Source organism: Drosophila suzukii, chromosome 2L, assembly GCF_043229965.1.
Source record: "Drosophila suzukii chromosome 2L, CBGP_Dsuzu_IsoJpt1.0, whole genome shotgun sequence".
NCBI classification, from domain to species: Eukaryota; Metazoa; Arthropoda; class Insecta; order Diptera; family Drosophilidae; genus Drosophila; species Drosophila suzukii.
In genome coordinates this window covers 18,168,223-18,191,503 of record NC_092080.1, presented here as the reverse complement: position 1 = coordinate 18,191,503, position 23,281 = coordinate 18,168,223, and the positions used below count along the sequence as shown (strand labels likewise).

Here is a 23,281-nt window from a genome sequence, read left to right as displayed (position 1 = left end):
AAATTAGTTTTCGACTGAATTCCAATAAGATTTCTTATGGGAAAACCCCATTTCTGTTTTCAATTGAAATACTTTTATTTTGAAATTTTGTTTTGTTATACTGTTATTATTATATATAATATAAAAGAATATGTAAAGCTGAAAACTTTATAAAAAAAAAAACAAATTTTTGATTTTTGTTTTTTATTGCATCTGCTTGGAAAACAGGAATGAATCGGTTTGATTTAGAAATTAAAGAAAATTAAAAATAGAGGGTTTTCTGAAAATCTTTCTGAGACTTTTGAAAAGAATTCCAGAATTTTTACTTTAAATACAGTAACATAACAATAAATCTTTATGATATGTAGATTAAGATTTTATTTTATTCGTTTAATGCTCCTTTTTTTAAGACTTAAAAATAAAGTAAATAAAATATCGAGCTAGGCCATTTATAAAAGCAGTTTTGAGTTATTTGCAATAGGTAATTCATACAGTGATTGCATATTAGTGCATACATTTGGTGCAAGTACTTAAAATGAATTTTAAATATTGATAAGTATTTGTGGAATGATTTTGGCGGCAATAAAATTTTTTTCACAGTAGATATGGGTTATTCCAGCGGTTTTGAAATCATAATTTTTAAGTCTTGTTTTGAAAATTCCTATTTTTAATTGGTAGATCCTCAACAGGAAATCAAAAAATCAAATTGATTTTTAAGTTGATAAAAGGCGTTTAGAGGGCTGGAAAAGTCTTATATGTGTGCGCACTGCATTAACATATTAAATTCGAATAAAAATTATATATTTTTTGTGAAAATTCATTTAAGCAACACAAGAAACACAACATTTTGATGACGAAACACATGTTGTGTTTGGGGGCTCAGCAAAAAGAAGAGACCCCAGAGCTGCGGAAAAGAGCCATTTGTGCCCTCTCAGTTGTAGCTTTGTAGCCGGGGCAAAACGCAAAATAAAATTAAGCACAAAAATAAACAGAAAAAGATGGAAAAGCTCTCTGCGGAACCTCGTCTACGACGCTGTCGCCTTCAATTTCAATAGCAGCCACTGCTAGAGAGCTGTTCCTACACAAATACCCATATAGATAGCTCTGGGACTGCGACTACGTATATCTGCACCAACGAGCGTATATATATTGCAGCTACTTAGCTACTTTTTATGGCAATTTTTGTTGATTCTTGTGACTTAGTTTTATTTTATAAAAATTACTTTTACCGCCTACATAGGCTTGATCATATATGAGATACCTCCAGTATGAATACCGCTTGAGGATGTATCTTTATCTTTTATTTCTCTATCTTTATTTATGTATCTTTAATATTTTAATTTTCTAGTCAATTAAGAAATCATGTTAATGGAATTTAGATATATTTTAATTAATTTCCGAAAACTTTATCACACTCAACATTTTTTAAACCATCATGCTTTCTGTATAAACATTATATTTTTAATAAGATACTCTCTGTAAGTTCAATAAATAGTTTACTTGATAATATTAAATTACTATAAATTTAATTAACAAATTGGCTTTTAGAATATAATATAGTCAAAGCTCGAATAATAATGGTGATAAAACAGAAACTTTCTATTACTTTTATATTTTTTTATCAAAGTCATACAGCAATGATCATTTTAGATAAGTTAACATAGATATTTTGACTTAACTTGATAAGGATTAGAACAAAGTCATTCAAGTATTTGTTATCTTACTTTTAAGAAAGCCTTTTTATTGTTATTATGATCAAGATACTGCTTTCTAACGTACAACCACTTTTATTTCTTATTTTTTAATGAACAAAATGCTGCCAGAACTGAAAACTGGAGTTAACTGCCCTTGCCAATGACATCATTATAAGATTTTTTTGTCCATTCCCTAGCTCCAACGTTCTAGAAATTAAGCCAAGTATGTACGTAGATTCCCGCCAAGAACTTGCCAAGCCAATTTAAGATTCTTCCCTGAATGTGCCCCCTTAAAAAAACCCTTCTGAGCTTCTGCCGTTAACTCTTTTTTGTCAACACTTGAGGTTTTCTTTGGATTTTTCCGAGCCGTAATTATGCATGACAATTGTACAATTTGTGTTTGGCGGGCCCTCCTAATGTTGTTGATAATTTTATGCACATAATGGCCAACAACACCAGCAGTTGCCAAACTGCCAGCTACATGAAGAGGTACTTTAACTGCTGACTGTTTAAAAACTTTTCTTTATGTCTACGTTGGCTGTTTTTTTTTCGTTAATGTGGCCAACAATTAGACACAAAATGACTCAAAATAATAATGATAGAGGAAAAACATTTGACACTTGATGACCACCCAGCTACTTGAACTGATCCTCTGACGAGTTTTCATTATAACTTTGGTGAATTTTATCCACAGTTTGGCAGTACATTTGAGCTCACTTTTACCTGAGCCAAATGGCTAGAAAAAAAAACAAGCAGCCCAAAAAGTGAATTTGAAAAAAGCAATTATAAAGCCGGCGATGAAGCCGCGAATTGTTAGAGCGCGGCATAAGGCAAACTCTAAAAATAAAAATCAAAACCAGTAGTTGCCAACGTGACGCCATAAATTTCAGTGTGCAGACGATCCCCCTCAGCCGCCCACTGTTTTGGGTTTTTTTGACCCCCCAAAGTCCCCTAAACCCCTCTTCATTTTGCCACGCTAGACCAACAGAAATTAAAATCAAAGCCGGGAACCCAACAACGAAGGCGTTTGGCCAAACTTCGTGCGAAAATGATTGTGTTTCTATTTTTTGATTGTTTGTTTGCCAGGGCCTTTGCCTTGGATTTGTTTGCGGAAAACATTGAATGGACTTTTTCATGGTGTTTATACCCCATTTTGCCTCTGAAGGAAAAAATTAAATATATCTATCTATTTGTTTAAAAAAATTAAAATTAGCAAGGCATTTTTAGAGCATTTAAAATGGGTAGCATTTGTTTATTATGAAAAAAGTTGGTTTAAAAAATACTTTAAAAAACAAACAATAATGAGATTATAGCAGATTAATATTCAAATTGTTAATTAATTAATTTTTTTAATTAGTCTTCAATTATTTTCTACGCGTTCTGTTAACTTTAAACTATAAAATATACGAAGCTAAACTAAAGGTGCTAGGAAATGGGCGGATATACGGGGATTATAGAACATAGATCCCCCACTCGTGTTAAAAATTTTATATAATATGTATTTTATGCCAAATATTGTATTTCAACTCAACACATTTTTTTATATCTCCCAATTCGGGGTCCGCCACTGTGATAGGATGTCAACTAAATAGGTCTAAAAAGTTATCTGCAAAATGTTTTTTTTATTCTGTATTTATTTATATTTTTGGTTGTTCCTAACAAGCGTTTCGTATTCGTTCTGACAAAACTTTCCATTTGGTATATATTAAATATTAAATCGATTTATATTTGCATAAATGCGTAATCTAAATTATAGTACACATGGTTTTGTTTCGATTTTTGTTTGGTTTTTATTGCCCATCTTCCAGAGTTATATTTGGTTAATATTTGGTTCGTGCTGTTTGTTTAATATTGTGCATTTTGCATTTCTTCTACCTCGTATTTGCGGTGTTCGCTTTTTTCTGGGATTTCTCCGCTGGTGACTGCTCTCTTTATATTTAACATATCTATATATATGTTCCCTCCGACTCTGTTTTATTTGGATTCTATTTAATGCTGATGCCCACAATTCGACAGGTGTTGCAACCGTGAAAGATAGAAAAAAGACACGATTTTATTGTGCACTTTTCCCTGGTTTCTTTATTTTTAGCTTTACAAGTATTTTGCCCGCAGTTCATATATAGTATCAAATTAAAAGTTTCCATATGGCAGTTACTCATTTTAGATGGTGTTGCAGGTTCAAGGAGGTCTCCTGAAGAGCTCTTTAATTAGAGTTGAGGAAGAAATTCCCATTGCCAGCAGCAACCTACAACCTGCAACCTGCAACCTGCAGCGGCAAGTGCAACAGCAACATCTGAGCACGAGCGGCGACACGTGCTCTACATGTAAAATTGACAAGGTGAGTTGAAAGGTGGGTGGCAAGGAGGAGGGTTGAGTGTGAAATTCGCACCTGAAGAGGTGAGGTGGCTACTCTACGTGCTGGTGTTGTTGCTGTGTCTGCATTTATGGCATTTTTTATGAATGATGCAGCAGCAGCAGCAGCAACAACAGCAGCAACAGCAACATTTGGCGTTGATGAAGTGCTGAAAGGCAGCTGCAATGTCGAGTCCTTCCTCCTCGGCTCCCAGTTGTGTACGCTCTCTGCGCATTTGTTTATGAATTAATAAAATTTTAATTATGTTGCACAAATAATTGCTCACTTGTGCAGAAAAGCATGGAAAGCTGGCAAATAAGCGTCGAAATGGAAACCGAAAACAACACGATAAGTGTAAATAGGAAATGCCCATAAAAACCGAGTCCAAAGTGCATTTTAATGAATAATTGATCGAATGCGGAATGAAACCCTTATGGAAATTGGCATCTTTTTTCGTATTTATGAAATTTAATTACCCATTCAAAATGGCCTAAAATGGCAAAGTAAAAGCATGAAAAAGATACATTTAAGTTGGATTGAAGAAATGTATTTATTTATTATGTCATTTATTTTATTAACTTTATTTAACCAATGGATCAATCACAAATAGAGCATATTTATTTACCCTTCAATGCAACCTAAACTTTCCCAACTGTGAAACCCCTTTATAAACCCATTTTTGGTACCAACCAAATTCTCCGAAGTGGGGGCATCAAGTGACTTACTCTTGTATACAAAACGAAAACAATATACATTAACGTTCGCATAAATATTCAAACCAATCTTCTAAAATTTTCTCACACATAGCCAATGGAAAAAAGACGACAGAAATTATGTACAATGTCTTCAAATTACACGAGTCTTATCATTTATTAAAATTCACAGAATTTATTAAGAGAACCCCCGGGCGAGGAGCGCCAACAGCAGCAGAAAAGACCCCATAAAATAATATACATATTTAAATATATCGAATTTCCTTAAGTAAATACCAGCGAAGGCAAAGCAAAGACCTTAGCGAAAGGCAGAGGAAGATCCCAAATATCAAACTATTTTGTACCTAATGTCCGAGAGGTTAAAGACACAACAAACACGACACACAAAAAAGCCAAAGCAAAAAAAAAAAGAAAAGATTCCTGGTAAAGCTCAAATCCTGTTTACTTCCTTTTGAGCTACCTAAGCAACGAAAGCCAGAAGACGCAGCCACTAAATCTTCTATGGGTAGGTTTTAGGAGATTCTTTTCAGCATCTCAATCCCTATAAGCATGTGTGTGAATCTCTGCATTATGTACACTTCTTTCATTTTCATATATATCGTCTCGCCGCTGATTTATTATTTACTTTATACGAAATGTTCCTCCTGCGAAATCAAGTTTGCCTCTCGTCTGTTTTTTTTTTTTTTTTGATAGGGGAGCTTCGTTGTATATGAGGATCTGGAGGGGGTGTATAAAGTTTTGCTTAATTTGTGGCCGGGGATGAGCAGCTTCTCCTATCCATTAGATGGCAAGAAGCAGCCGCCGCTTCACGGAAATCTTGTTAAATTTCGCTTGATTGAATTTGCCTGCATTTTATTATCTTTATTTATACTCATCAGCTCATTTGGGTATGTACCCATGTATTTAGTTTGACCACACGCAGCAAGTTCTTAAAAAAATATCCTGCTTAGATGAATATTTGTTGGCCAGCCGTAAATTGCGATCCAAGCACATATATCAACATTATAAAAACATATTGCTCACTACCACTCTCCTGCTCTCAATTTCTCTCCATACTTGGCTCTTTAACCGCAGAATTTATGGCAAGGAAATGAAACATAAACAAGAAAAGGAAGTGGGCTAAGACAATGCGAATTCGGAATTCACTCATAGGGATTGCTAAAAATAATACTTGCAATACAACCTATAAATTATAAAAAAGGATAAACAATTTTAAGAAATATTAATTCATTTAAAATTATGCTTTACAATAACTCATCGTTATTTATTATGTACATTGAAGAAGTATTTCGAATGATCGAAATATATTTTGAGCATGGATACTTAACTTTATCTTTTGGTGATTCAATGATACTTTCCCTTATTATTAAAATACCCATTCATTGCCTTAGTTTAATTGCAACCCCCCTTTGTTTCAAATTGGCAAACAATGTTTAGCCAGAGCCTTTGGCCAAGCGCTTCGCAATATATAATTAATTTATGTGAATTCACACCATAACCCCTTAATTAACTGTATGATTCATGGGTTACCTACTCCCATCTCGCCTGAAACCGACTAACCCGCTTGTGCGAAGAGCATTAGCCATCAGCTAGAAGCAAAAGCGTGTTAGCCACGCTGGAGGAAAAGCTTGTGAAGATTGCAATGAAGTCGCTACCTGGGTGGAGTTTTATTGCAACGCCGCCCACCGCCCACCGCCCATGGAAAACCCCCTCCACCGCCCCCTGGTAATGGCATGAAAAACCGCAGAAAATTGCTGTACATCGGGAGAAAATCCAAGTTAAGCTTAGCTTGTGTAGATGAAACTGGCTTTTTGCACAATGAGATTTATTTATCGTGATTGTGCGCTTAATTGAAAATTGTTTGCGAGCAGCTTTGTACATATGTTATGTTGCAGACTCGGAAGGAGAGAATATCCCAGTTGCTGGGGGGGACCACCGCCTGAGATTGTTGGGCGCAACAGGAGTCGCTTCTTGGGTTCCCCTATATATCACCATGACCCAACTGCCTAACGGTATTTTTAACACACATTTATTGACACACATTTTAGGGCAGGATCCAAGATCCCCTTTCCCCCCATCAGACCATCTTAAACCCGTACTCCTCTTCCGTTCGTCTAAACAATTTGTCAACGACATGGCAATGATACAGCACAAGAAAAGCGACAGCGGGAAAAACTGTAGCCAACTGTAGCAAAATGAAAATGTCAGCGGCAGCAAAAACAACACTCCTCAATCCATCGAAATAGTTAAGTGGATACGAGGCCCTCTGAATGGAATCCATCAACCGCCCATGGTGCCGCCTGGTCTCCAACTGGCAGCCAACCGAAGAAGCCTTTTCAATCACATTACTGAGTGCCGGGCGATGTTGTCCTCCAGGGCAAATGGCTTGAGTTCGGGAACCCAGGGAGCTACTTAACATCCCAACTGAAATCGCAAAACCCTTGCCCCAGCACAATAAAATTGAATATTTCGAGGGAGTTTCAAGGAGATAACAGAAGACCTTCATCACCCCATTACAATTAACAATTCTTCGAACAATGGGTAATAATATAATAATTACTGCGTTTTAAGTATATTTTCTATATAGAATATTTTTATGATCTCTATAATTATAATTATGACATCAGCATAATTTGTACTTTGGTAAGAACAATTTTAGGGCAATATTGATTGTGGAAATTTGAGAGTACCTAAATGTCTTTGTTGATGTTAAATTAAGAATTAACTTATACTCGCAATAAATAGGTACATACATATGTTTTGGAATATTTACTAACTACAAGGTGCTTACCCAAAAATTTTATAGTCTTTATTTTCTTAGTTAAAGTTAACAATGCATGAGATTTAAAAAGTTGCATTTATTATAATCTATTAATTATCAATTTCAGAATATACAAATAATATTATTTTAGAGAATAGAAAAAACAAATGGTAAGCCTTTTTTTACGTTTTTGTTATCCTTTGATCATTTAAGATTACAGGTCGTCAGAGTCCTATTAAGCGGGCATAGGGAATAGCTCTGCTTAGCCTCTTCCGGAACACTTACAACGTAAAAATGTAAAATTATTTACAGAAACGAAAGACAAAATGTCATTGAATACCGCGAAGACCGATGTTTTAGATGCTTTTGGTTCTACCTTTTTTTCATGATCTCTTAATATAACCAAAAGATAATCTATCAAATTCCGTTTTTGGAAAAGCAAGAAGTAAGCATATGTTTTAAATCCACACAGCATGGAATCAGCGGCAACTAAATATTCAGTGGTATTATAGAGACCCCAGCCGTATTCCCCACAAAGCACCCATCACCACCCCTTCTGGAATTAGCTCTCGCTTTCGCTGTCGGTGGTCCAGGAAAATTCCACGAGCAACAAGAATGGAAAGTACTTTACAGGATAAGCTCCCCGTGGCATCCTCGAAAAGCCCACCCACCCGTTGTTGAATTGATTTTGTTATGTGAAGTGCAGTCCCCCTTATAGCGATACACACATAATACCATTCCCCTACATCCAAATTGTTTTATTTCTGCTTTTGACTTGTTGCGTTTTCCATTTGATTGCTCGGCCGCAAGCTTGAGTTTATGATATGGAAATCAATTTGCTGCTTTCCCACAATTTCAGCTAAGATTTTGGCCAAAATCAGCGGTAACCATCAAGCGAATTCCACCATAAAAGGCAAGGAAAACCAGCGAATGAGAAAATCTTTATGGGCGAGGGCGTGCCCACTACCAAATGCCAGTTAAGAGGAGCCTTTAAAACTCGAGGCACCAATATGATGGAATACGCACAGTGGGTCGGGGGAATGTTAAAAAAGAAAATACTTTTTATAAAATTACTCAAAATAAGAATCATTGAATTTCCACAAGAACATACAACCATAACACTGAAAATATTTTTTTAAAACGAAAATTTGACCTTTTTTATTATGAACACAGTTCAAAAAGCTAATACAAGGCTGATAAGATTTTCCAGCAGCCATCGAGGAAAATTTTTAATGTTACATAGTGTTATTTTTAAGAAGGCTTAGAAGATATTGTAATTATTTCGGTTTTGATCAATAAAAATAACCATTTTTTTTAGATAGTTATTTTTAATTAAAAGATATTTTTATGACGGTACTAATATAAAGGAATACGCACAATGGCAAAAGTAAACTAAATTTTGTAAACCACTAAAAAACAATAAGAAACGATTTTATATATATTTTTTTTTTTTACATTTTCAAAAGGACATACATACATAATACACAAAAAAATTGTTATAGAAAAATTATCTTTGAGATTTTTTTTTTTTTAAATACTTTTTTTTATAAATAAATAATTTTTTTCACAAGATTCTTAGCTCAGTTAAGAGGTACATTTATTTAGGATCAAAAAATTAAAAAGTCTAGGAAATCGCAAAAAAAAAGTTTCAAAGGGAAACTTGTTATCCTATCCCACAGTGCTGGGCTGCAAAGCGTAAGCAATGAAACGTGTGAATTTTATGAGCTCGCTGAAATTTAAATGGGTCTCCAATTTAATGACGAATTCTGCAGTGAGGGAAAAAGAGAGAATCGTAGAAAGGTAGGCAAAGAGAGAGGAAATAAAACTTTATAAAAATTTCAGGCAGGAACATTCTTCGTTCTTTCGTGTTTTTCATTTTCCGGTTTTTACCTTTCCGTTGCCGCTGAATCAGTTAACACCGCCTCCCCCTTTTGGCCCCTCCCCACCGGTTGTCGTCTGCTCGCTGCTTGCGTCAATTACTTAATTTTAATGGCCTTTATTAAGCATACACAAGCAAACAGACACACGGAGCTCATATGAATATGCACACAGATTGGAAAGTGTAAAACACTCGCATTTACAAGCTGATGAACAATCCCTGCAACGTTGTGGCCCGTTGAATTAAAAAACAGTCAACACAACACGGGTTCGGGACACATTTCTATAAACGAAGGATTAAAGTGCTGTAGGGTGTGGTAAGGTTGTCGGTGGGGGATCAGTATGCTGAGATTATCCCAAGAAAAATTGCTGATATCTTTCATAAACACACCAATTATAAAAAAAAAAGACTTTTAAGAAATGCTATTTTCTTATAAAAACGGAAAATGGTCTTTTCTTATCGTTTTCTTTCTTTTTTGCGTTATCAATATTTCTGATTTTTACAAATAAAACCTATTTATTGCGAACAGTACAATTATGATATTTAAAAAAATACAATATTGAAATTTTAAAATGCTATACATTCTTTAAAAATTTTTTTAGATTTAAAAGATATTTTTTCCGGTTTATTATGTTTGTAACTATTAAAAAGTATAAAAACTTTCTTGTTTCACAAAAAACTTATTTTAATAGTGTAATATATTTATAATTGCTATATTTGAAATGTATAATAAATACAATGAGTAAATCTAGCTTATGTTCTCCAATGAAAATCAGTCTTGTTTGACAATCCTTGAAATGTTTAACAGCAGACCTGGAAATATATATTTTTCATAACGATATGTAATTCTCACCTCAATCTTAAATCTTTATCGAAATGGAAACTGCATTTCGCCTTCCAGAGTTTCTAATTTTTTAGGGATTCCTTCGACAATTGTAATCACACACAAACATAGAGGTGTATGAAATTTGTTTGTATATATTCCACTTGTTGCCAACGGCACTTGCGTATGTGTGTGTGTATCTATGTGCTTTCCTTCGTTTGGTATTTTCTTTTTTTGTTTATAACGCGTCTGCCGACGAGACGCAACAACAAATAAACAAAAGCCGAAGGCGACGACAGAAACAACAACTTTGGCGACAGCAACGCAGGTGTCACAGACGCGTGACGTTGTTGTTGTTGCTGTAATTATGCTGCGAAGTGAGTTATCAGAAAACGAAGACACCAACACAGAGGCACAAAAGTAACTTTGAGTACGCACAAAACCGTAAAGATACAAGATACTTTAGTCACAAGAAACAAACAATTTGTTTATCATTTTAAATACACCATTTTGGTTTGGTCGTTTGGTACAGAAACTTTATTATTACAACACGTTTATAACTGGCAGGCCAACAAAGAAAGTTATTAGGACTGACAAACAAGCAAACAATTTGTTTATAATGATTTAAGCAGCGTAAAGATTTTTTAAGGTCGGCAAACAACTAAAAGGTGCACGGGATTTATCAACACTAGGCAATCAGCTGTTTAATCATATTTACCAGTTGCCCAATACTTGTAACCAGCCAGAGTGTTGCCAGCAGCAAGTTTTCTTAAAAGAAATTCATACATAAAAGTGAAAAACCAACAACACAGTTATTTATAATGTAACTTTTTTAAAAATAAGTTTCTTTCTAATTAATATGTTCAACATTATTTTTCTAACCAGTTGGCAGCTCTGGGTCCACAGCTGTTTTTCCCCCGCCACTTACCAACACTGCGCCACATGCTCTACCATTTTTGTTGCCTTTTGCGGCTGATTTGTCACTGCCCGTTTCTATCGCAAGTTAAACCCTCCATATATGATATATAAACTTAAAACCTAAGTCTGAAGAAGCCATGAGTGCCAGCGAGGAGTTCCAGAGCTGGCTAAATGAGCAGCTGCGAAAACTGAACACCGACGAGAACGTTTTCGGCTCGTATATTGTGGGCATTCTGGAGGGCGATGAAACCACAGAGGAGAAAACCGAGGCTCTCGAGGGAATTCTCAGCGAAACAGGGGTAAGTATTGGGTTGGAAATAGAGCCATCTATAAAAATACACATATATTCACTTCGCAGTCCGCCAACATCGACGAACTGGTGGCCACCATTCTCCAAAAATGGCTCCAAAGTCATCCCAGCGCCGATGACCCACCGAAAAAGGGCCTCGACATCGACGTAAATGCCCAATTGGCCAAGTTGCTGGAGCAACAGAAGCTGATACCCGCCGTTAACAAGGAGCGTGAATACACGGAGGAGGAGCGCCGCATCAAGCAGCAGATCCTCGCCCAATACTCCCAGGTTACTATCCCAAAACTCCCATACTATCCGGTTTCAACAGCATTTTAACCATCAATTTACTATTTATTTAATTGTGTGGATGATATGGTTATAATCATCCGCGGACGAAGAACACCAGGTCCTATTCCAGTATTCTCTGGTTAATATACCATAAATCCAAATCTATCCAGTTTGAACAACAAACCAAAGAACCAACTCGCTTAATTCAATCTTACTATCCCAAAAATCCAAGCCTTTCCGGTTTTCACAGCATTTTGCCAATGCCTGTTTTTCAATCAGTGCTTATACTTATTGTCACTTTAGCATAATAGATTCAATTACTTCTGGTTTCCTTTTTTTTGATTCTACTCAAGACATTTGGCTAATTTAAACGGAACCAACAAATATATCCAGATATCTGATTATAACAACATATACCATCCTATCAACCCATAGACTGCTGTTGTGAACCAGGACGTAGACGACTCCGAGGATGAAAGCGATGATGAAAGTGGGATCCTTTCGAAAAACACCAACAAATCCGATGTCCAGGCCCTGGCCAAGGAAAAGCGAGAGCAGGCCCGAATGGACAGTGCGGCCAAGAAGCAAAAGGATAAGGATGATCGCGAAAAGCAAAAGCAACTGCGAGAGGAAAAGAAGGAGAAGCGCAAAACCGTCAAAGGCGAGAGGCGTCGATAGCTGTGCCCAAGTTCAAAATTATTAGTTTCTGTCTAAAAAAACGATTTATAAAAGTTTGTAAAGCACATTTCGCTTGTATGCAAAAGTTGGAATATATACAATATTTGCATTAAAGCGAAATAAAATTGAAAAACTATCAACAATGTTTTGCGTATTACAATTGAAACACCAAACTTTAAAATGTATATTTTTCAAATGTTTTGATTTTCTGGTTGTCTTAGGCTCCTTTAATTTACTAAATTAAATTTAAAGTGTCTTCACATAGCTGTTGTTATAAGGAATTTTTTTGTTTAACGCTAACTTGGCCAACTAGTTTTAATTGCTAAAGAAAATGTTAGTTCCGTGTATATTTAATAGTGATTTAAGAATCAGCTTCATCTGGCTTTTCTTCTTCCGCTTCTGAAGCGTCTTCTTTGTCCGATATTGGGGTTTTTTCCCTCTCTGATTGTAGTTCCTCGGAGATTTTCTTAAGCCCTTCTAGATCGTGTAGTTTAATCCGTCGGTTGTTGGGATCCAAACAGTTGACTTTGACCTCTATGAAGTCGTTCGTCTGCTGGTCGTCCCAACTGGAGTACTAGAAGAACAAACAATGTATTACTTTCTCATTATAATTTTGAAACATATATGGATGTCACAGGATATATCTAAAAAGTATTGTTATATTTATTATATTATACAAGTTGTTAACACGCAAGAAGCAATTCTTAAAAACGAAGTAGAATAAGCTTATAGAATTTTGCATAATCAATATTATTGTTATTGTTAGCATACGCTGCATCAAAAATTTCGTTATGTGACAGCCATTGTTATAAATATCACAGACTTACCACCGAACTGGAGGTGAAGAGCAGTTCCTCCTCCTCGGCAGGCGACTTTACTCGCAGATACTTCTGGAGCAGATTCGTTTGCTCATCCTTGCGCCACAGACACAAGCGATTGTTCTTCAGCCAGTCGATTTCCAAGAGATCTGACTTTTTTACCAGCAAATCCAGTTGATTTAACTTAACAAATTGCTTCTTGGGCGGCAGACTCTGGGGCCTCTTTGATGTGCTGGCCGAGGGAAAGTCGAAGTCATCGTCGCTGGGATCCGTTTCTAGGTCATCCTCCTCGTCGGACTCCTCGTCGCTCACCTTGGCCATGCGGCGCTTGGCCTTCGAAGCGGTGGCGGCCGCCGATTTCCGCTTCCTGCCGCCATCGGAGCCAGATGGCTTGGACGGACGCTTCTTGGTGGGCCGCCAGTCCTCCTCGGAGTCGGAATCATCGTCCGGACTGAAGTCGTCCTCGTCGCTCTCCTCGAAAGTGGTGGTCACCAGTTCCGTGCGACTCCGCATCCTGTTGGGAAAATTCTCTATCCCTGATGTTCCTGGTTGGACCGACCGCTAAAAAACCTGCAGCAGTTGCTGCTGCTGCTGCTGCTGCTGTGGCTGCTGCGTCTCAAAGCTGACTGAAAATTTTATTGTTGACTCCGAAAAGCCCATTCCATCACCCGCACAAGGGGGTCTCCCTGATTTATCCTGCGAGGGTTGCAGCTCGTCCTCTCTCGTAGTCGAAGCTTTCTCAAGAGCTTTACAGTGTTGCATCTTTTATAAGGCGATTCTGGCAAGTTTTTGCGAAAATAAGTTTATAAAGCACATACTCGATAGGAGTCCTGCAACATATCCTCCAAGCTTTGGCGCCTATGAGCTTGATCTTTACTTTTTCGGAGCTGGTCAAAACTAGGTCAAAGCTCAAATTCGTTATGCATTTTTCCGAAACTGAGCCGTTTATTTATGTCTAATCAACAGTTGTTACTTCAGGGTTGAGAGTCCCAATAAACTGTGTAGGTATCTAAACATTCCAAATGGTTTTTCTTTCTTAACTTAAGAAAATAAAGTTACTTTGGAGTTAAGAGGACATGAACCATATTTTAATTAAGTTAATTTAACTTTAGCAATCAGTTCGAAATTATTAAATTGATCTTTAAAAATAATGTTGCATACCCATAAGTGTTTTTATGCTCCTAGCAACTTTGTTTTTTGATGCTCTTAAAAGGGGTTTGATTTTTAAAATCATTTTTCTTATTCCAAAAATCAATTGCGATACATTTTTTTTACGCATATCCGAAAAAATAGTGCCAATATATTCTTTTATTCATGTTCTGACCTACATACATACAAAGTTTTAATTGTTATATTCTTGCAGATATAAGGAAATCTTATATTTCAAAAATAAAAGTACTGAACCTAGTTAATTTTAATGGCATACTTACCACCATTACTAATTTAATCCGAAATATAAAAACCATTTATATATATTTTCCATATACTTGAAGTATGCATTTATTTTCCACACAAATTCAAATTCGTTTAAGTATCTTTTAATAAAATACAAATTTCAATTGTTTTCTAATGTATATTTTATTTAAACATTTACATAAAGCTGGACATTGGAGCACACACACTAAGAGTACTACTACATAATTATGATTTAATTATTATTTTCTACCTTCGTTGAAGTATTTTCTATGCAAATAATTTCCAAACTTTCCATCAAGTTGACTAATTTACGGCTTATATCATTTTTAAACTAGTGGGGAGTATTCAATCCTCCATCGATTTGGATTATTCTTAGACCTTTAGGCGCTATACACGCGTGGGCGTGCCATAGATAGCCCCCGATCCGACTCCGGATCCGAGTCCAACATTATTCCGGCGCTGGGCGAGGGGCGAAGCTGGTTGGGGGGTCGGTCCATTGTTGTTGTTGAGGCGACGCTGCTGACTGTCCGAATAGGCGCGCTCTACAAGTTGGGGAAAGGTCTCTTTATCAACATCTTTTGGTCGACATAATTCCCGATCTGGTCATGCACTATGGAGCCTTTCTGCCCCGAGTCTTTGTGTAACATGCACAATTTGGTTTTTGGGGAGTTTTACCACATATTTTCTGATTCTTCTTTAAATTGATAACATGCAAAAGTAAAATGGTAAAAATTTATATTATAACGAGGGTTATAAAGAATGATTTTAATGAAAGATGAGTGATAAGATGGGGCGATAATTTATTTTAAAAAATAATACAATTTTAAATTAACAAATATTCAGTTGTTGTCTAAATTATTAAGTAAAAATTCTTCCATTTTTTAAATATGTACCGGGTACATTGTACCGATACTTTAAATGTGTTTAATATTTTTAACATCCATAAAATTATTAATGAATTTCTAAAATTAAAGTAAATAAACATTTCTTTAAGGATAAAAAATATAATTACATACATTTATCGAAATAATCAAATTAAGAAAAAATTATAAATTAATTTTAATAAGAAAATAAGAATTGAGAGAAAAAATAAAACTAAAAATGTGTATAATATTTAATAGACTTGAGCATTCCAAAAATAAATTTTCCGAAACCCAAATGATCTTAAATCCATCCCATAACCATGCCAGATGAACGATGAGAAATGCAAGCAAAACCGTATGGATCCTCAAACATACCTCGGAACTTAAGACCCTGAGCTTCGTTGATGATGGCTGCCAAGGCAGGATGCTGGTATCGCTCACGGAATATGGCCGATCCGTTCATCCGATCCGATCCATTGGTGTTGCCATTCAGGGTTCCCATGTTGCCATTGCCATTGCCGTGGTGCATCATCATCAGCTTGTGCTGCGGCGTATGCTGGGGCGTCAGTGAAGTGGGGGGCGTGGCATTTCCGTTCTTATAGTATCGATTCTGATTGGGATCGTAGTTGGCCTGCTCTTGATTCTGATTGAGGCGATTGGCCATCTTGATCGAGGCACAGCGATCCTCCTCGTTGTTGCGCATCTTCAGGATACGCTGATCCTGCACTGAGTATCTCGAGCCATGTAGGGAATTCAACTGATTGAGATTTGTGACCTGGCTGCTCAACTTCTTGGCCCGAAAACTGCCACCTGGCGAGGAGTTGTTCAGTAGAGTTCCCCTCGAGGAACTGCCATTTGTCTCGGTGCTGTCCCTGCTCGCCTCCCGATAACTCGAGGGGCGGTGCGTGGAGGGGGGCGTGTCTAGGCCACTATCATGGGCCGAACAGTCCAATTCGGTTTTGGCCAGGCCGACATTGCTGCCTCCGCCAGTGGGTAACATGGGTTGGACTGGAAAAAAGGAATTAATAATAAATTAAAATATTCAAAGTAAATCTGGCTATAAACGGTGCATCATTTTTTTCTTTGATGCTGCATCGTCTATCACCTGTTTATTTTATAATAAGAAAACCCACCTGAGTGCCTCATATCAGTGGGCGCCCTTGGCTTCCTATACAGCCAGTCCCGGTCCAGTTCATTGCCATTATCCGGAGTAGCGCTCACTCCACGGAAAAGTCTAGGTCTCCTCAGCTGCACCTCCGCCTCCTCGGTCTCCTCATCCACCACCTGGTTGGAGCCAAAGCTGCTATTGATGAAGATTCTCCTGGGCGATCCATAGAGAGCCCCAGCCTGGGTGAAACTATTCTGGGCCGAGACATAGCCATTGGAATAACGACTGAGATTCGCATTGCTGTGGTGCGGGATCTTCTGGGGCGTCGAGTGGTTCGTGCTGATGCCGCTCAAGTGGTGATTGTGGTTTTCGTTGTTCAGAGCACTCAGATCCGGTACCGAATCGGAGAAGAGGAAGGGATTGGCTCCGGCATAGCCGTTGAGGCTGCCAGCTCCGATTTTGTGACGGCCCAGACCACCAGTTCCATTGGTCATCAGCCAATCATCCAGAGCACTCGAGTAAGTGCCTCCCAGTCCAAAGTGCTGGAACTGCAGCGAGGCGTGCGACACAGGGGCAGCCAATGAGGCTCGGGATCTGGGTCCTTGGGCTATCTTCAGGGCTCGTCTGCGCTCCTTGGAAGTCATTGTGCATTCCTAAGTTTGAGTTAACAGAAAAATAAGTATTAAATAAAATATTTTAATTTATAAATTAAATATCACATAATTTTGGATTTCTTGAAGATCTTAAGTCCTCAAGATATGTGAATAATGACTTGATAATAATAACATATCTTAAGTCCCCAAAATATGTGAACTCTTCGGAATCAATACTTTTTCAGTTCAAGAAAATTCTTTGCTAGTTATGCATGATCTACTAATTCCACATAAATTTTTTGATAATTATAACATATTTAAGTTTTCTTGCAAGTTCTATTTAAAAGCTCTATTTTAAAGTATCAAACATTTGGTTTCTAGGATGAGTGAACTCTTTGGAACTACTACTAGTAGTTTTTCAGTTAATGAAAATTCTTGGTTAATTTTAAGTAAGGGATTCTAGTTCTACTAATTACACATAAAATTCTTGATAAGAGTATCATATATTAGATTTCTTGGAGATCTTAAGTTCTATTCAGAAGTACTAAACATTTGGTTCCTAAGATAAGTGAACTCTTTGGAACCAACTAGTAGTTCCTCAGTTAATGAAAACTCTTGTCTACTAATTACACATTGAATGCATGATAGGAATATCATATATCAGATTTCTTGAAAATCTTGAGTTCTGTTATGAAGTAGCACATAACATTTGGTTCCCAGGAGTTCACTTAACGAACGATTAGTTTTTCAGTTAATGGTAGTTCTTGGCTAATTTTGAGTTGGGTATGCATGTTCTACTAATTATCCATTTCATGGCCACTCACCTCCAGCAGCTCGAACCAGTCCTCGAGGCCATCATCGCAGCGTAGGAGAACGCGGCCCTCGCGACCCAGTAGCAGTCCAATGGCGCTGTAGGAGCGCCGATTCAGCCACTCCACCTTCTCCACGTCCACAAGTTTGACCTGGAGCGAAACCGCAGAAGACAATGCAAATCGTTAGACAATCAAGTTAAAGGTTATGTAAACGTTTTTCCGCTGATGTAAAACAAAAAGATTTACCCGGGTCACACTCAGTGGGGCGCTGAGAGAATGGTTTACAATTGTGTGAGGTCGAGAGGAGATTGTTTTGTTTGGTGGGAAAGGGGTCTATGGTTTTGATGTTCAGATGGATTGATATATGGCTAATGACTGTGGTAAGCTAAAACAATCAAATTAAGATAAGCCATTATGTGATTTGTTTTGATGCTTTTATGGTAAAGATCTTTTTGAAATAAATATTAAATATCATTCTAAAGGTTCCTTGCTAAGTAAAATAAATTACTAACAAATGTGCAGCACCAACTTCCTTTCTAGCAACTTTTGCTGAATAATGCACCAATTAAGTGTCAGTCCTTTACTTTGGTCTAGTACATGGCCTCCTTCCCTTTGCATTTTGCAACTCGGTTAAAAGTCATTAGGCCAGAAGGTCTCATCTCCGCTCACCCAACTCTATTCTCTACTCTACTTTCCCCATAGGTACCGCAAACTTTTTAGCAAGCTGAACTTTTTATTGAACCAATTTTTTTTTCCTTGTAGCCCTTGTTTATGAGGTAAACTTTAACTTTGCCACCGATTCATCGTTTTTGTCCCTCGCTTATGGCCAAGAACTATGCGAGGCCATTAGGCAAATATGTCAGCAGTCCCAGAAGCTGGGAAAAAATCAAGAAGCTGAGGCCGAGGCACTGGTAGCAACCGCGTGTGGCAATTAGCCAAGTTATGCGGCCCCTGTAAGTTTGCCTCTTTCTTTCCTTATTTATTTCATCCATTGGTTCCATCTCTCTTCTTCTAATGGCAAACATAATTAAGTTCTTAAAGTTCTAGGGAGCAGTGTTTTTCAGAACGTTTTTTATGATAAATCGTGGCGGCAGCAGATGGAACATGGAATATTGCATAGAACAAACCGATTCTTCATCGTTTGATGAATGATTTAGGGGATTTGTTTGTGCCACGATCAAAGATCAAAAATCAGAACTCTCTTGGGAGTCCCACAAACATAAGTGTTGTGTGGGCGGTGACAAGCAAGAAATACATCAAATTAAAATATTTATGGTATTCTGCGTTGAATCCCAGAAATTATGTCAAGTTTCTTGTGTAGATCGTTTAGTAAAGTCTTACAAATACAAGTTTTTTATAAATAAAACGGTGCGTTTAAAAATGAGTTTGGTGTTGCCTAATATACCTAACATTTTAATCTTTATCCACATGCTTTATTTTGGGCTTAATTGAACAACATTTTCCGTTTATTTTAAAGACCTAGTAGATTATGAATTTAAAAATTTAGCCCACTCTTTTTGACCTTTACTTTCCTGCCCAAACTCTGACCTCACTCTTTCATCATATGTGCCAGCCCACAATCGATGGCTAAATATTTTCCCAATTTCCGTTTTACGTTTTGTGAGCAAATAATGTGCTCAAGGTCGATATTGATCGGCTTGCCAGTTATTATTTATTATTGTTATTTATGAGTTTTATGAACAAATTCCATTGTTGCTACTGTCGTTTTATATTTTGACATGTTTAATAGCATGAGCTGTCAAAACTAACACAAAAGCTTAACTGGTCATTCGTTCAGATTTTTGGCATTGCAAATTGGGAAAGTAAAATTGAATTTAGGCGCGTGCGAGTTTAAAATGTCAAAAATGTCGGTATACATGTTTAATTCTTCTTTAATTCCTAAAGTATTTGATTAACCTTTCTCTTCTTTAAAACGAATATTAATTTTCTTTCATTATTTTCTTTTCTATCAACTTTTAATTATGCGTGCGAGCATTTTGCACATAATTAAATACTTCGGCATCGATATCAGACTCTCTTCAGTGCAACCCAATTAATAATGCTCATTAACGTTGAACAGACGGAAATTGCATTTCCCCACTGGGATACCTAGCTCCCGCCTCTTTTTCACATTATCCACTTGCCGCCCATCCAAGGACAAAAATCAATATTGCTTTCAATCACTGTCAAAGTGCAAAACTGCAAAATTCTGAGGCGGAAAACTTTGCCCCACCCGCAGGCAGGTGAACCAAAGCATCAACATCGAAACCATCCCATCCAATTTACCATCCCCTCGAACTTTCATCACCAGTAATTATGCCCGATTGATTTCCCTCAGGTAGATGCCAGACAATCAGACCACTTCTGTTTCAGCACTCTTACTACATTTACACGTCCTCGATTTGCCAAATGGAATTTTTTATTGATTATATGAAATTTAGAATGCAGAATTAGGTTTCCTAATGAAAATATTTATAATAAAAAAATCCATCCATATAAATAAATTTATTCCTAAAATTGTAGCAATGTGAAAGTCAGAGCCCAAATCAGTAAAGCTAAAGCATTCAACATTTCAATAAAATATTTTTACATTAGTTTAGATCTCTGCTAAAAAGAATTTATAACCTAAGGGGACCAAATCTTCTTAAAAATTATTTTAGATACTACTAGAAAAACGTCAGAAAACTTCTATGAAAATAAATGAATAATATTATTTTTGCATTTAAAAAAGGCCCTTTTTAAGCTTACCATAAGAACTTAATTTATATAACAATTTAACAAGAGCATTTAACTGTAGCATCTGTTCAAGCAAAATTATCGGAAAGTTGTGCGAAAATCTAATTATATAATTAGACTGATGTCTAATTGATTAAATTGATTACATTGACGAGGCAATATATAACATCAATGAACAAGCGAAATCACAAAGAAGTGATAAATTGAGATGACGCCTTTTTGGGTCATTAATGAGTCAATCATTTTCAGATATGCTCCTTCTCTTTCTCACCCGCTCAGTGCCTCTCTTTCACACTTTTTTGTTCAATGACTTCTTCATGGCTGACTTCCCCTGGTTTGCGTCTTGGGTACTCGAGTGTGGGTGGCTGTCTTTGATGTGTTTTCTCGACCATTTTTGGTTGAATTTATTTGGTCTACAATTTGAAGGTCAGTTGGGTGTTTAGATGCCTTTATTTTCGGGGAAATAGATACAAACCTTCTATGGTTCTGGGTTGTGATTTTCAAACGAAATCCTCAATTCTCTGAAACGAATTACCTAATATTTTACTTGCCAAACGAATTCTTCTCGTAATTTCTTTATAAATGTTTTCCCTCACATTAAATAAGTTAATCTCCCGCATGGTGCGGGATTTTTCACCATTTAGTTCCACCTATGTCATTATTTTCCCACGTGTCTGCTTTTCCCATTTCCCTCGCCACTCTTGCTTATTTACTTTGGAAAATTGCCCGCACAACACCAGAGCGTTTTTCACTTTGTTTTATTTGCGAGCAAAAAAAATGTATTTTAATTTTAAATTAAACTGTAAACAACAACAACCTGCTGCTGGCGGTGTGTATTGACATTGCTTTTAAGAGAGAGATTTTAGCAGAAAAGTGCCAACAAAAAGGAAAACGACACAAATTTAAAACAAAATAAAATTAAATTCAACGGGGCGAAAAAAACTTTAAAGTAATTTTCCCATGATCTCTTTGCAGTGGCGTGGCATTTGTTGTTTCGTTGTTTTTTGTTGTTGCTACTGCTATTTTATGAGCATTTTCCTTATTTGTTTAAGCAGCAACAACAATAATGTCATCAGCAACAACAACACTCAGCAGCATCTGAGCTAATGAACAATTTCACGGCAATCGTGTTAATACTCTTACAAAACATTTACTAGATTTTAATATTTTTTGTATTTTAAATCATTATTAAAAGTATTTAGACACAAAAATATACCTATAATGAAAAGATAATCTCATAATCTTTTATAAAAGATCCCAAGTTTTAGTCCCACTTACAAATTATTTATATCATTACTAAAAATATTTAAATCAAAAAATGTGTATCGAAAAGAGTTAAAGCATATATAAAATTCTCATTTTTAGTGTTCCTATAATCTTTTAAAAAAGATCCCATATTTTAGTCCCACTAACAAATTTTATACTGCTTTCGAAGTGCGAAAAATTTGTTTACTAGAAGTGCGAGTTGATATAAAAAATCTTTAAACTGATTTTCCCTTAAAATATTTTTATATAACATTTCAAAACATTTCAAGGAACCCTAAAAATCCCTAGTTATTCCAAATCCATTCTTTCAAAGAGTGTTTATATCTCGACTTTTCGCGAAAACCATTTTCCTGTTTTTGTTTTTCACAGTTTTTGTTGCTACTGCAGTGGTTCCTGTTTGTGTTTTTGTGTTGCCAGTGTGCAATATTTGCCCGTTTGCCTTTAGTATTTCTCGTATTTGCCTTGTTTTCATCGCAAAAGTTGTGCGAAGTGAGTTAAGGAGAGGCACTTTGAATGGGGGGAACCCCAAGATACGGGAGGGGCGAATAGTTAGGCAAATTAACATGCAGCAGATGCAAGTTTTAGCCAATTAGCTGAGCTTAGTTGAAGTTTTACATTCATTCTTATTCCCTCTTCGATCAGGATTTGTTTGGTTGCATGGATTTCAACGGAAGATTGCCTATCAATTGGGTCCCCTACATGGACGGATATCTCTCATCTATCTGACTGAAAAGTCAATTGCAAAACGTGACTGGATGTGTCTGGCATTGTCAACCCAAAAAGACTTCATTTATAAACCATATTTTTTTTTATTTTGCACTAAAGGTGTGTCCTAGCCCCCACTATAAACCACCTTCACCGCAAACAGGTTAGATTCATGGGTTGCTCATAATGCTGGGCATAAATCTCTCGCTGCCTGCAATAGAATTTAACACAATGCGCAGTAAATATAAAAGTTTGCCTGACACTTTGGTGAAGGAGAGGCGTTCATAAAGGTGATATAAGGGTTGAATGAATATGGACTCAAAAACTTTTTCAAGAAACTTGGGTCTGTAAATCTTTTACTATTTCTTTAGATTTTCTTTAGGTTGACAGCCACTTACCTTGAAGATAAACTGTCCCATATCCGAGGCGCGTTCATTGGCCGATCCAGAGGCTCTCTTGAAGCAGTGCAAGTAGTCACGAGTGAGCACAAAGTATCTGCAAGAAGAGATTGGCTTCAGTCAGTACAAATCCAAAGTGACCTTTAAATGTGTATCTGCCGGCAGTCTTCAGTTAAAGGTCAGACACT

At 36.6% G+C, this 23,281-nt stretch overlaps 4 protein-coding genes across 11 annotated transcripts in view; 1 reads left to right on the top strand and 3 right to left on the bottom strand.

Moving 5' to 3' along the window:
* The window catches only part of tai (basic helix-loop-helix family member taiman), a 90,427-nt gene extending 79,580 nt beyond the window's left edge, over positions 1-10,847 (bottom strand). Inside the window, exon 1 of the mRNA XM_036822809.3 lies at positions 10,233-10,847. The gene's annotated coding sequence lies outside the window, so the exon portion shown is untranslated. The remainder of the gene's footprint in view (positions 1-10,232) is intronic.
* A 299-nt stretch (positions 10,848-11,146) lies between these two features.
* On the top strand, positions 11,147-12,563 carry LOC108005736 (coiled-coil domain-containing protein 43). Its single transcript, XM_017069067.4, has 3 exons — positions 11,147-11,419; positions 11,479-11,700; positions 12,136-12,563. Exons 1-3 carry the CDS (start codon positions 11,258-11,260, stop codon positions 12,376-12,378), a joined length of 627 nt encoding a protein of 208 aa, XP_016924556.3. The 5' UTR covers positions 11,147-11,257; the 3' UTR covers positions 12,379-12,563.
* Positions 12,533-13,824, bottom strand: LOC108005726 (uncharacterized). Its single transcript, XM_017069056.4, has 2 exons — positions 13,206-13,824; positions 12,533-12,952 (listed from the first exon to the last, which is right to left on the bottom strand). Exons 1-2 carry the CDS (start codon positions 13,707-13,709, stop codon positions 12,740-12,742), a joined length of 717 nt encoding a protein of 238 aa, XP_016924545.3. The 5' UTR covers positions 13,710-13,824; the 3' UTR covers positions 12,533-12,739.
* A 931-nt stretch (positions 13,825-14,755) lies between these two features.
* LOC108021316 (uncharacterized) overlaps positions 14,756-23,281 on the bottom strand; it is a 43,476-nt gene continuing 34,950 nt past the window's right edge. For 4 of the 8 annotated variants that reach the window (XM_036818395.3, XM_036818402.3, XM_036818424.3 and 1 more), the window contains 5 exons: positions 23,094-23,190; positions 18,001-18,138; positions 16,609-17,236; positions 15,851-16,483; positions 14,756-15,154 (listed from right to left, as the gene is read on the bottom strand). In XM_036818395.3, the coding sequence (XP_036674290.3) occupies positions 15,000-15,154; positions 15,851-16,483; positions 16,609-17,236; positions 18,001-18,138; positions 23,094-23,190 (1,651 nt within the window). In that variant the 3' untranslated portion in view covers positions 14,756-14,999. Of the gene's footprint in view, positions 15,307-15,850; positions 16,484-16,608; positions 17,237-18,000; positions 18,139-23,093; positions 23,191-23,281 lie in introns of all 8 variants that reach the window. The other 4 variants (XM_036818409.3, XM_036818416.3, XM_017089977.4 and 1 more) reach the window with 2 other exon arrangements.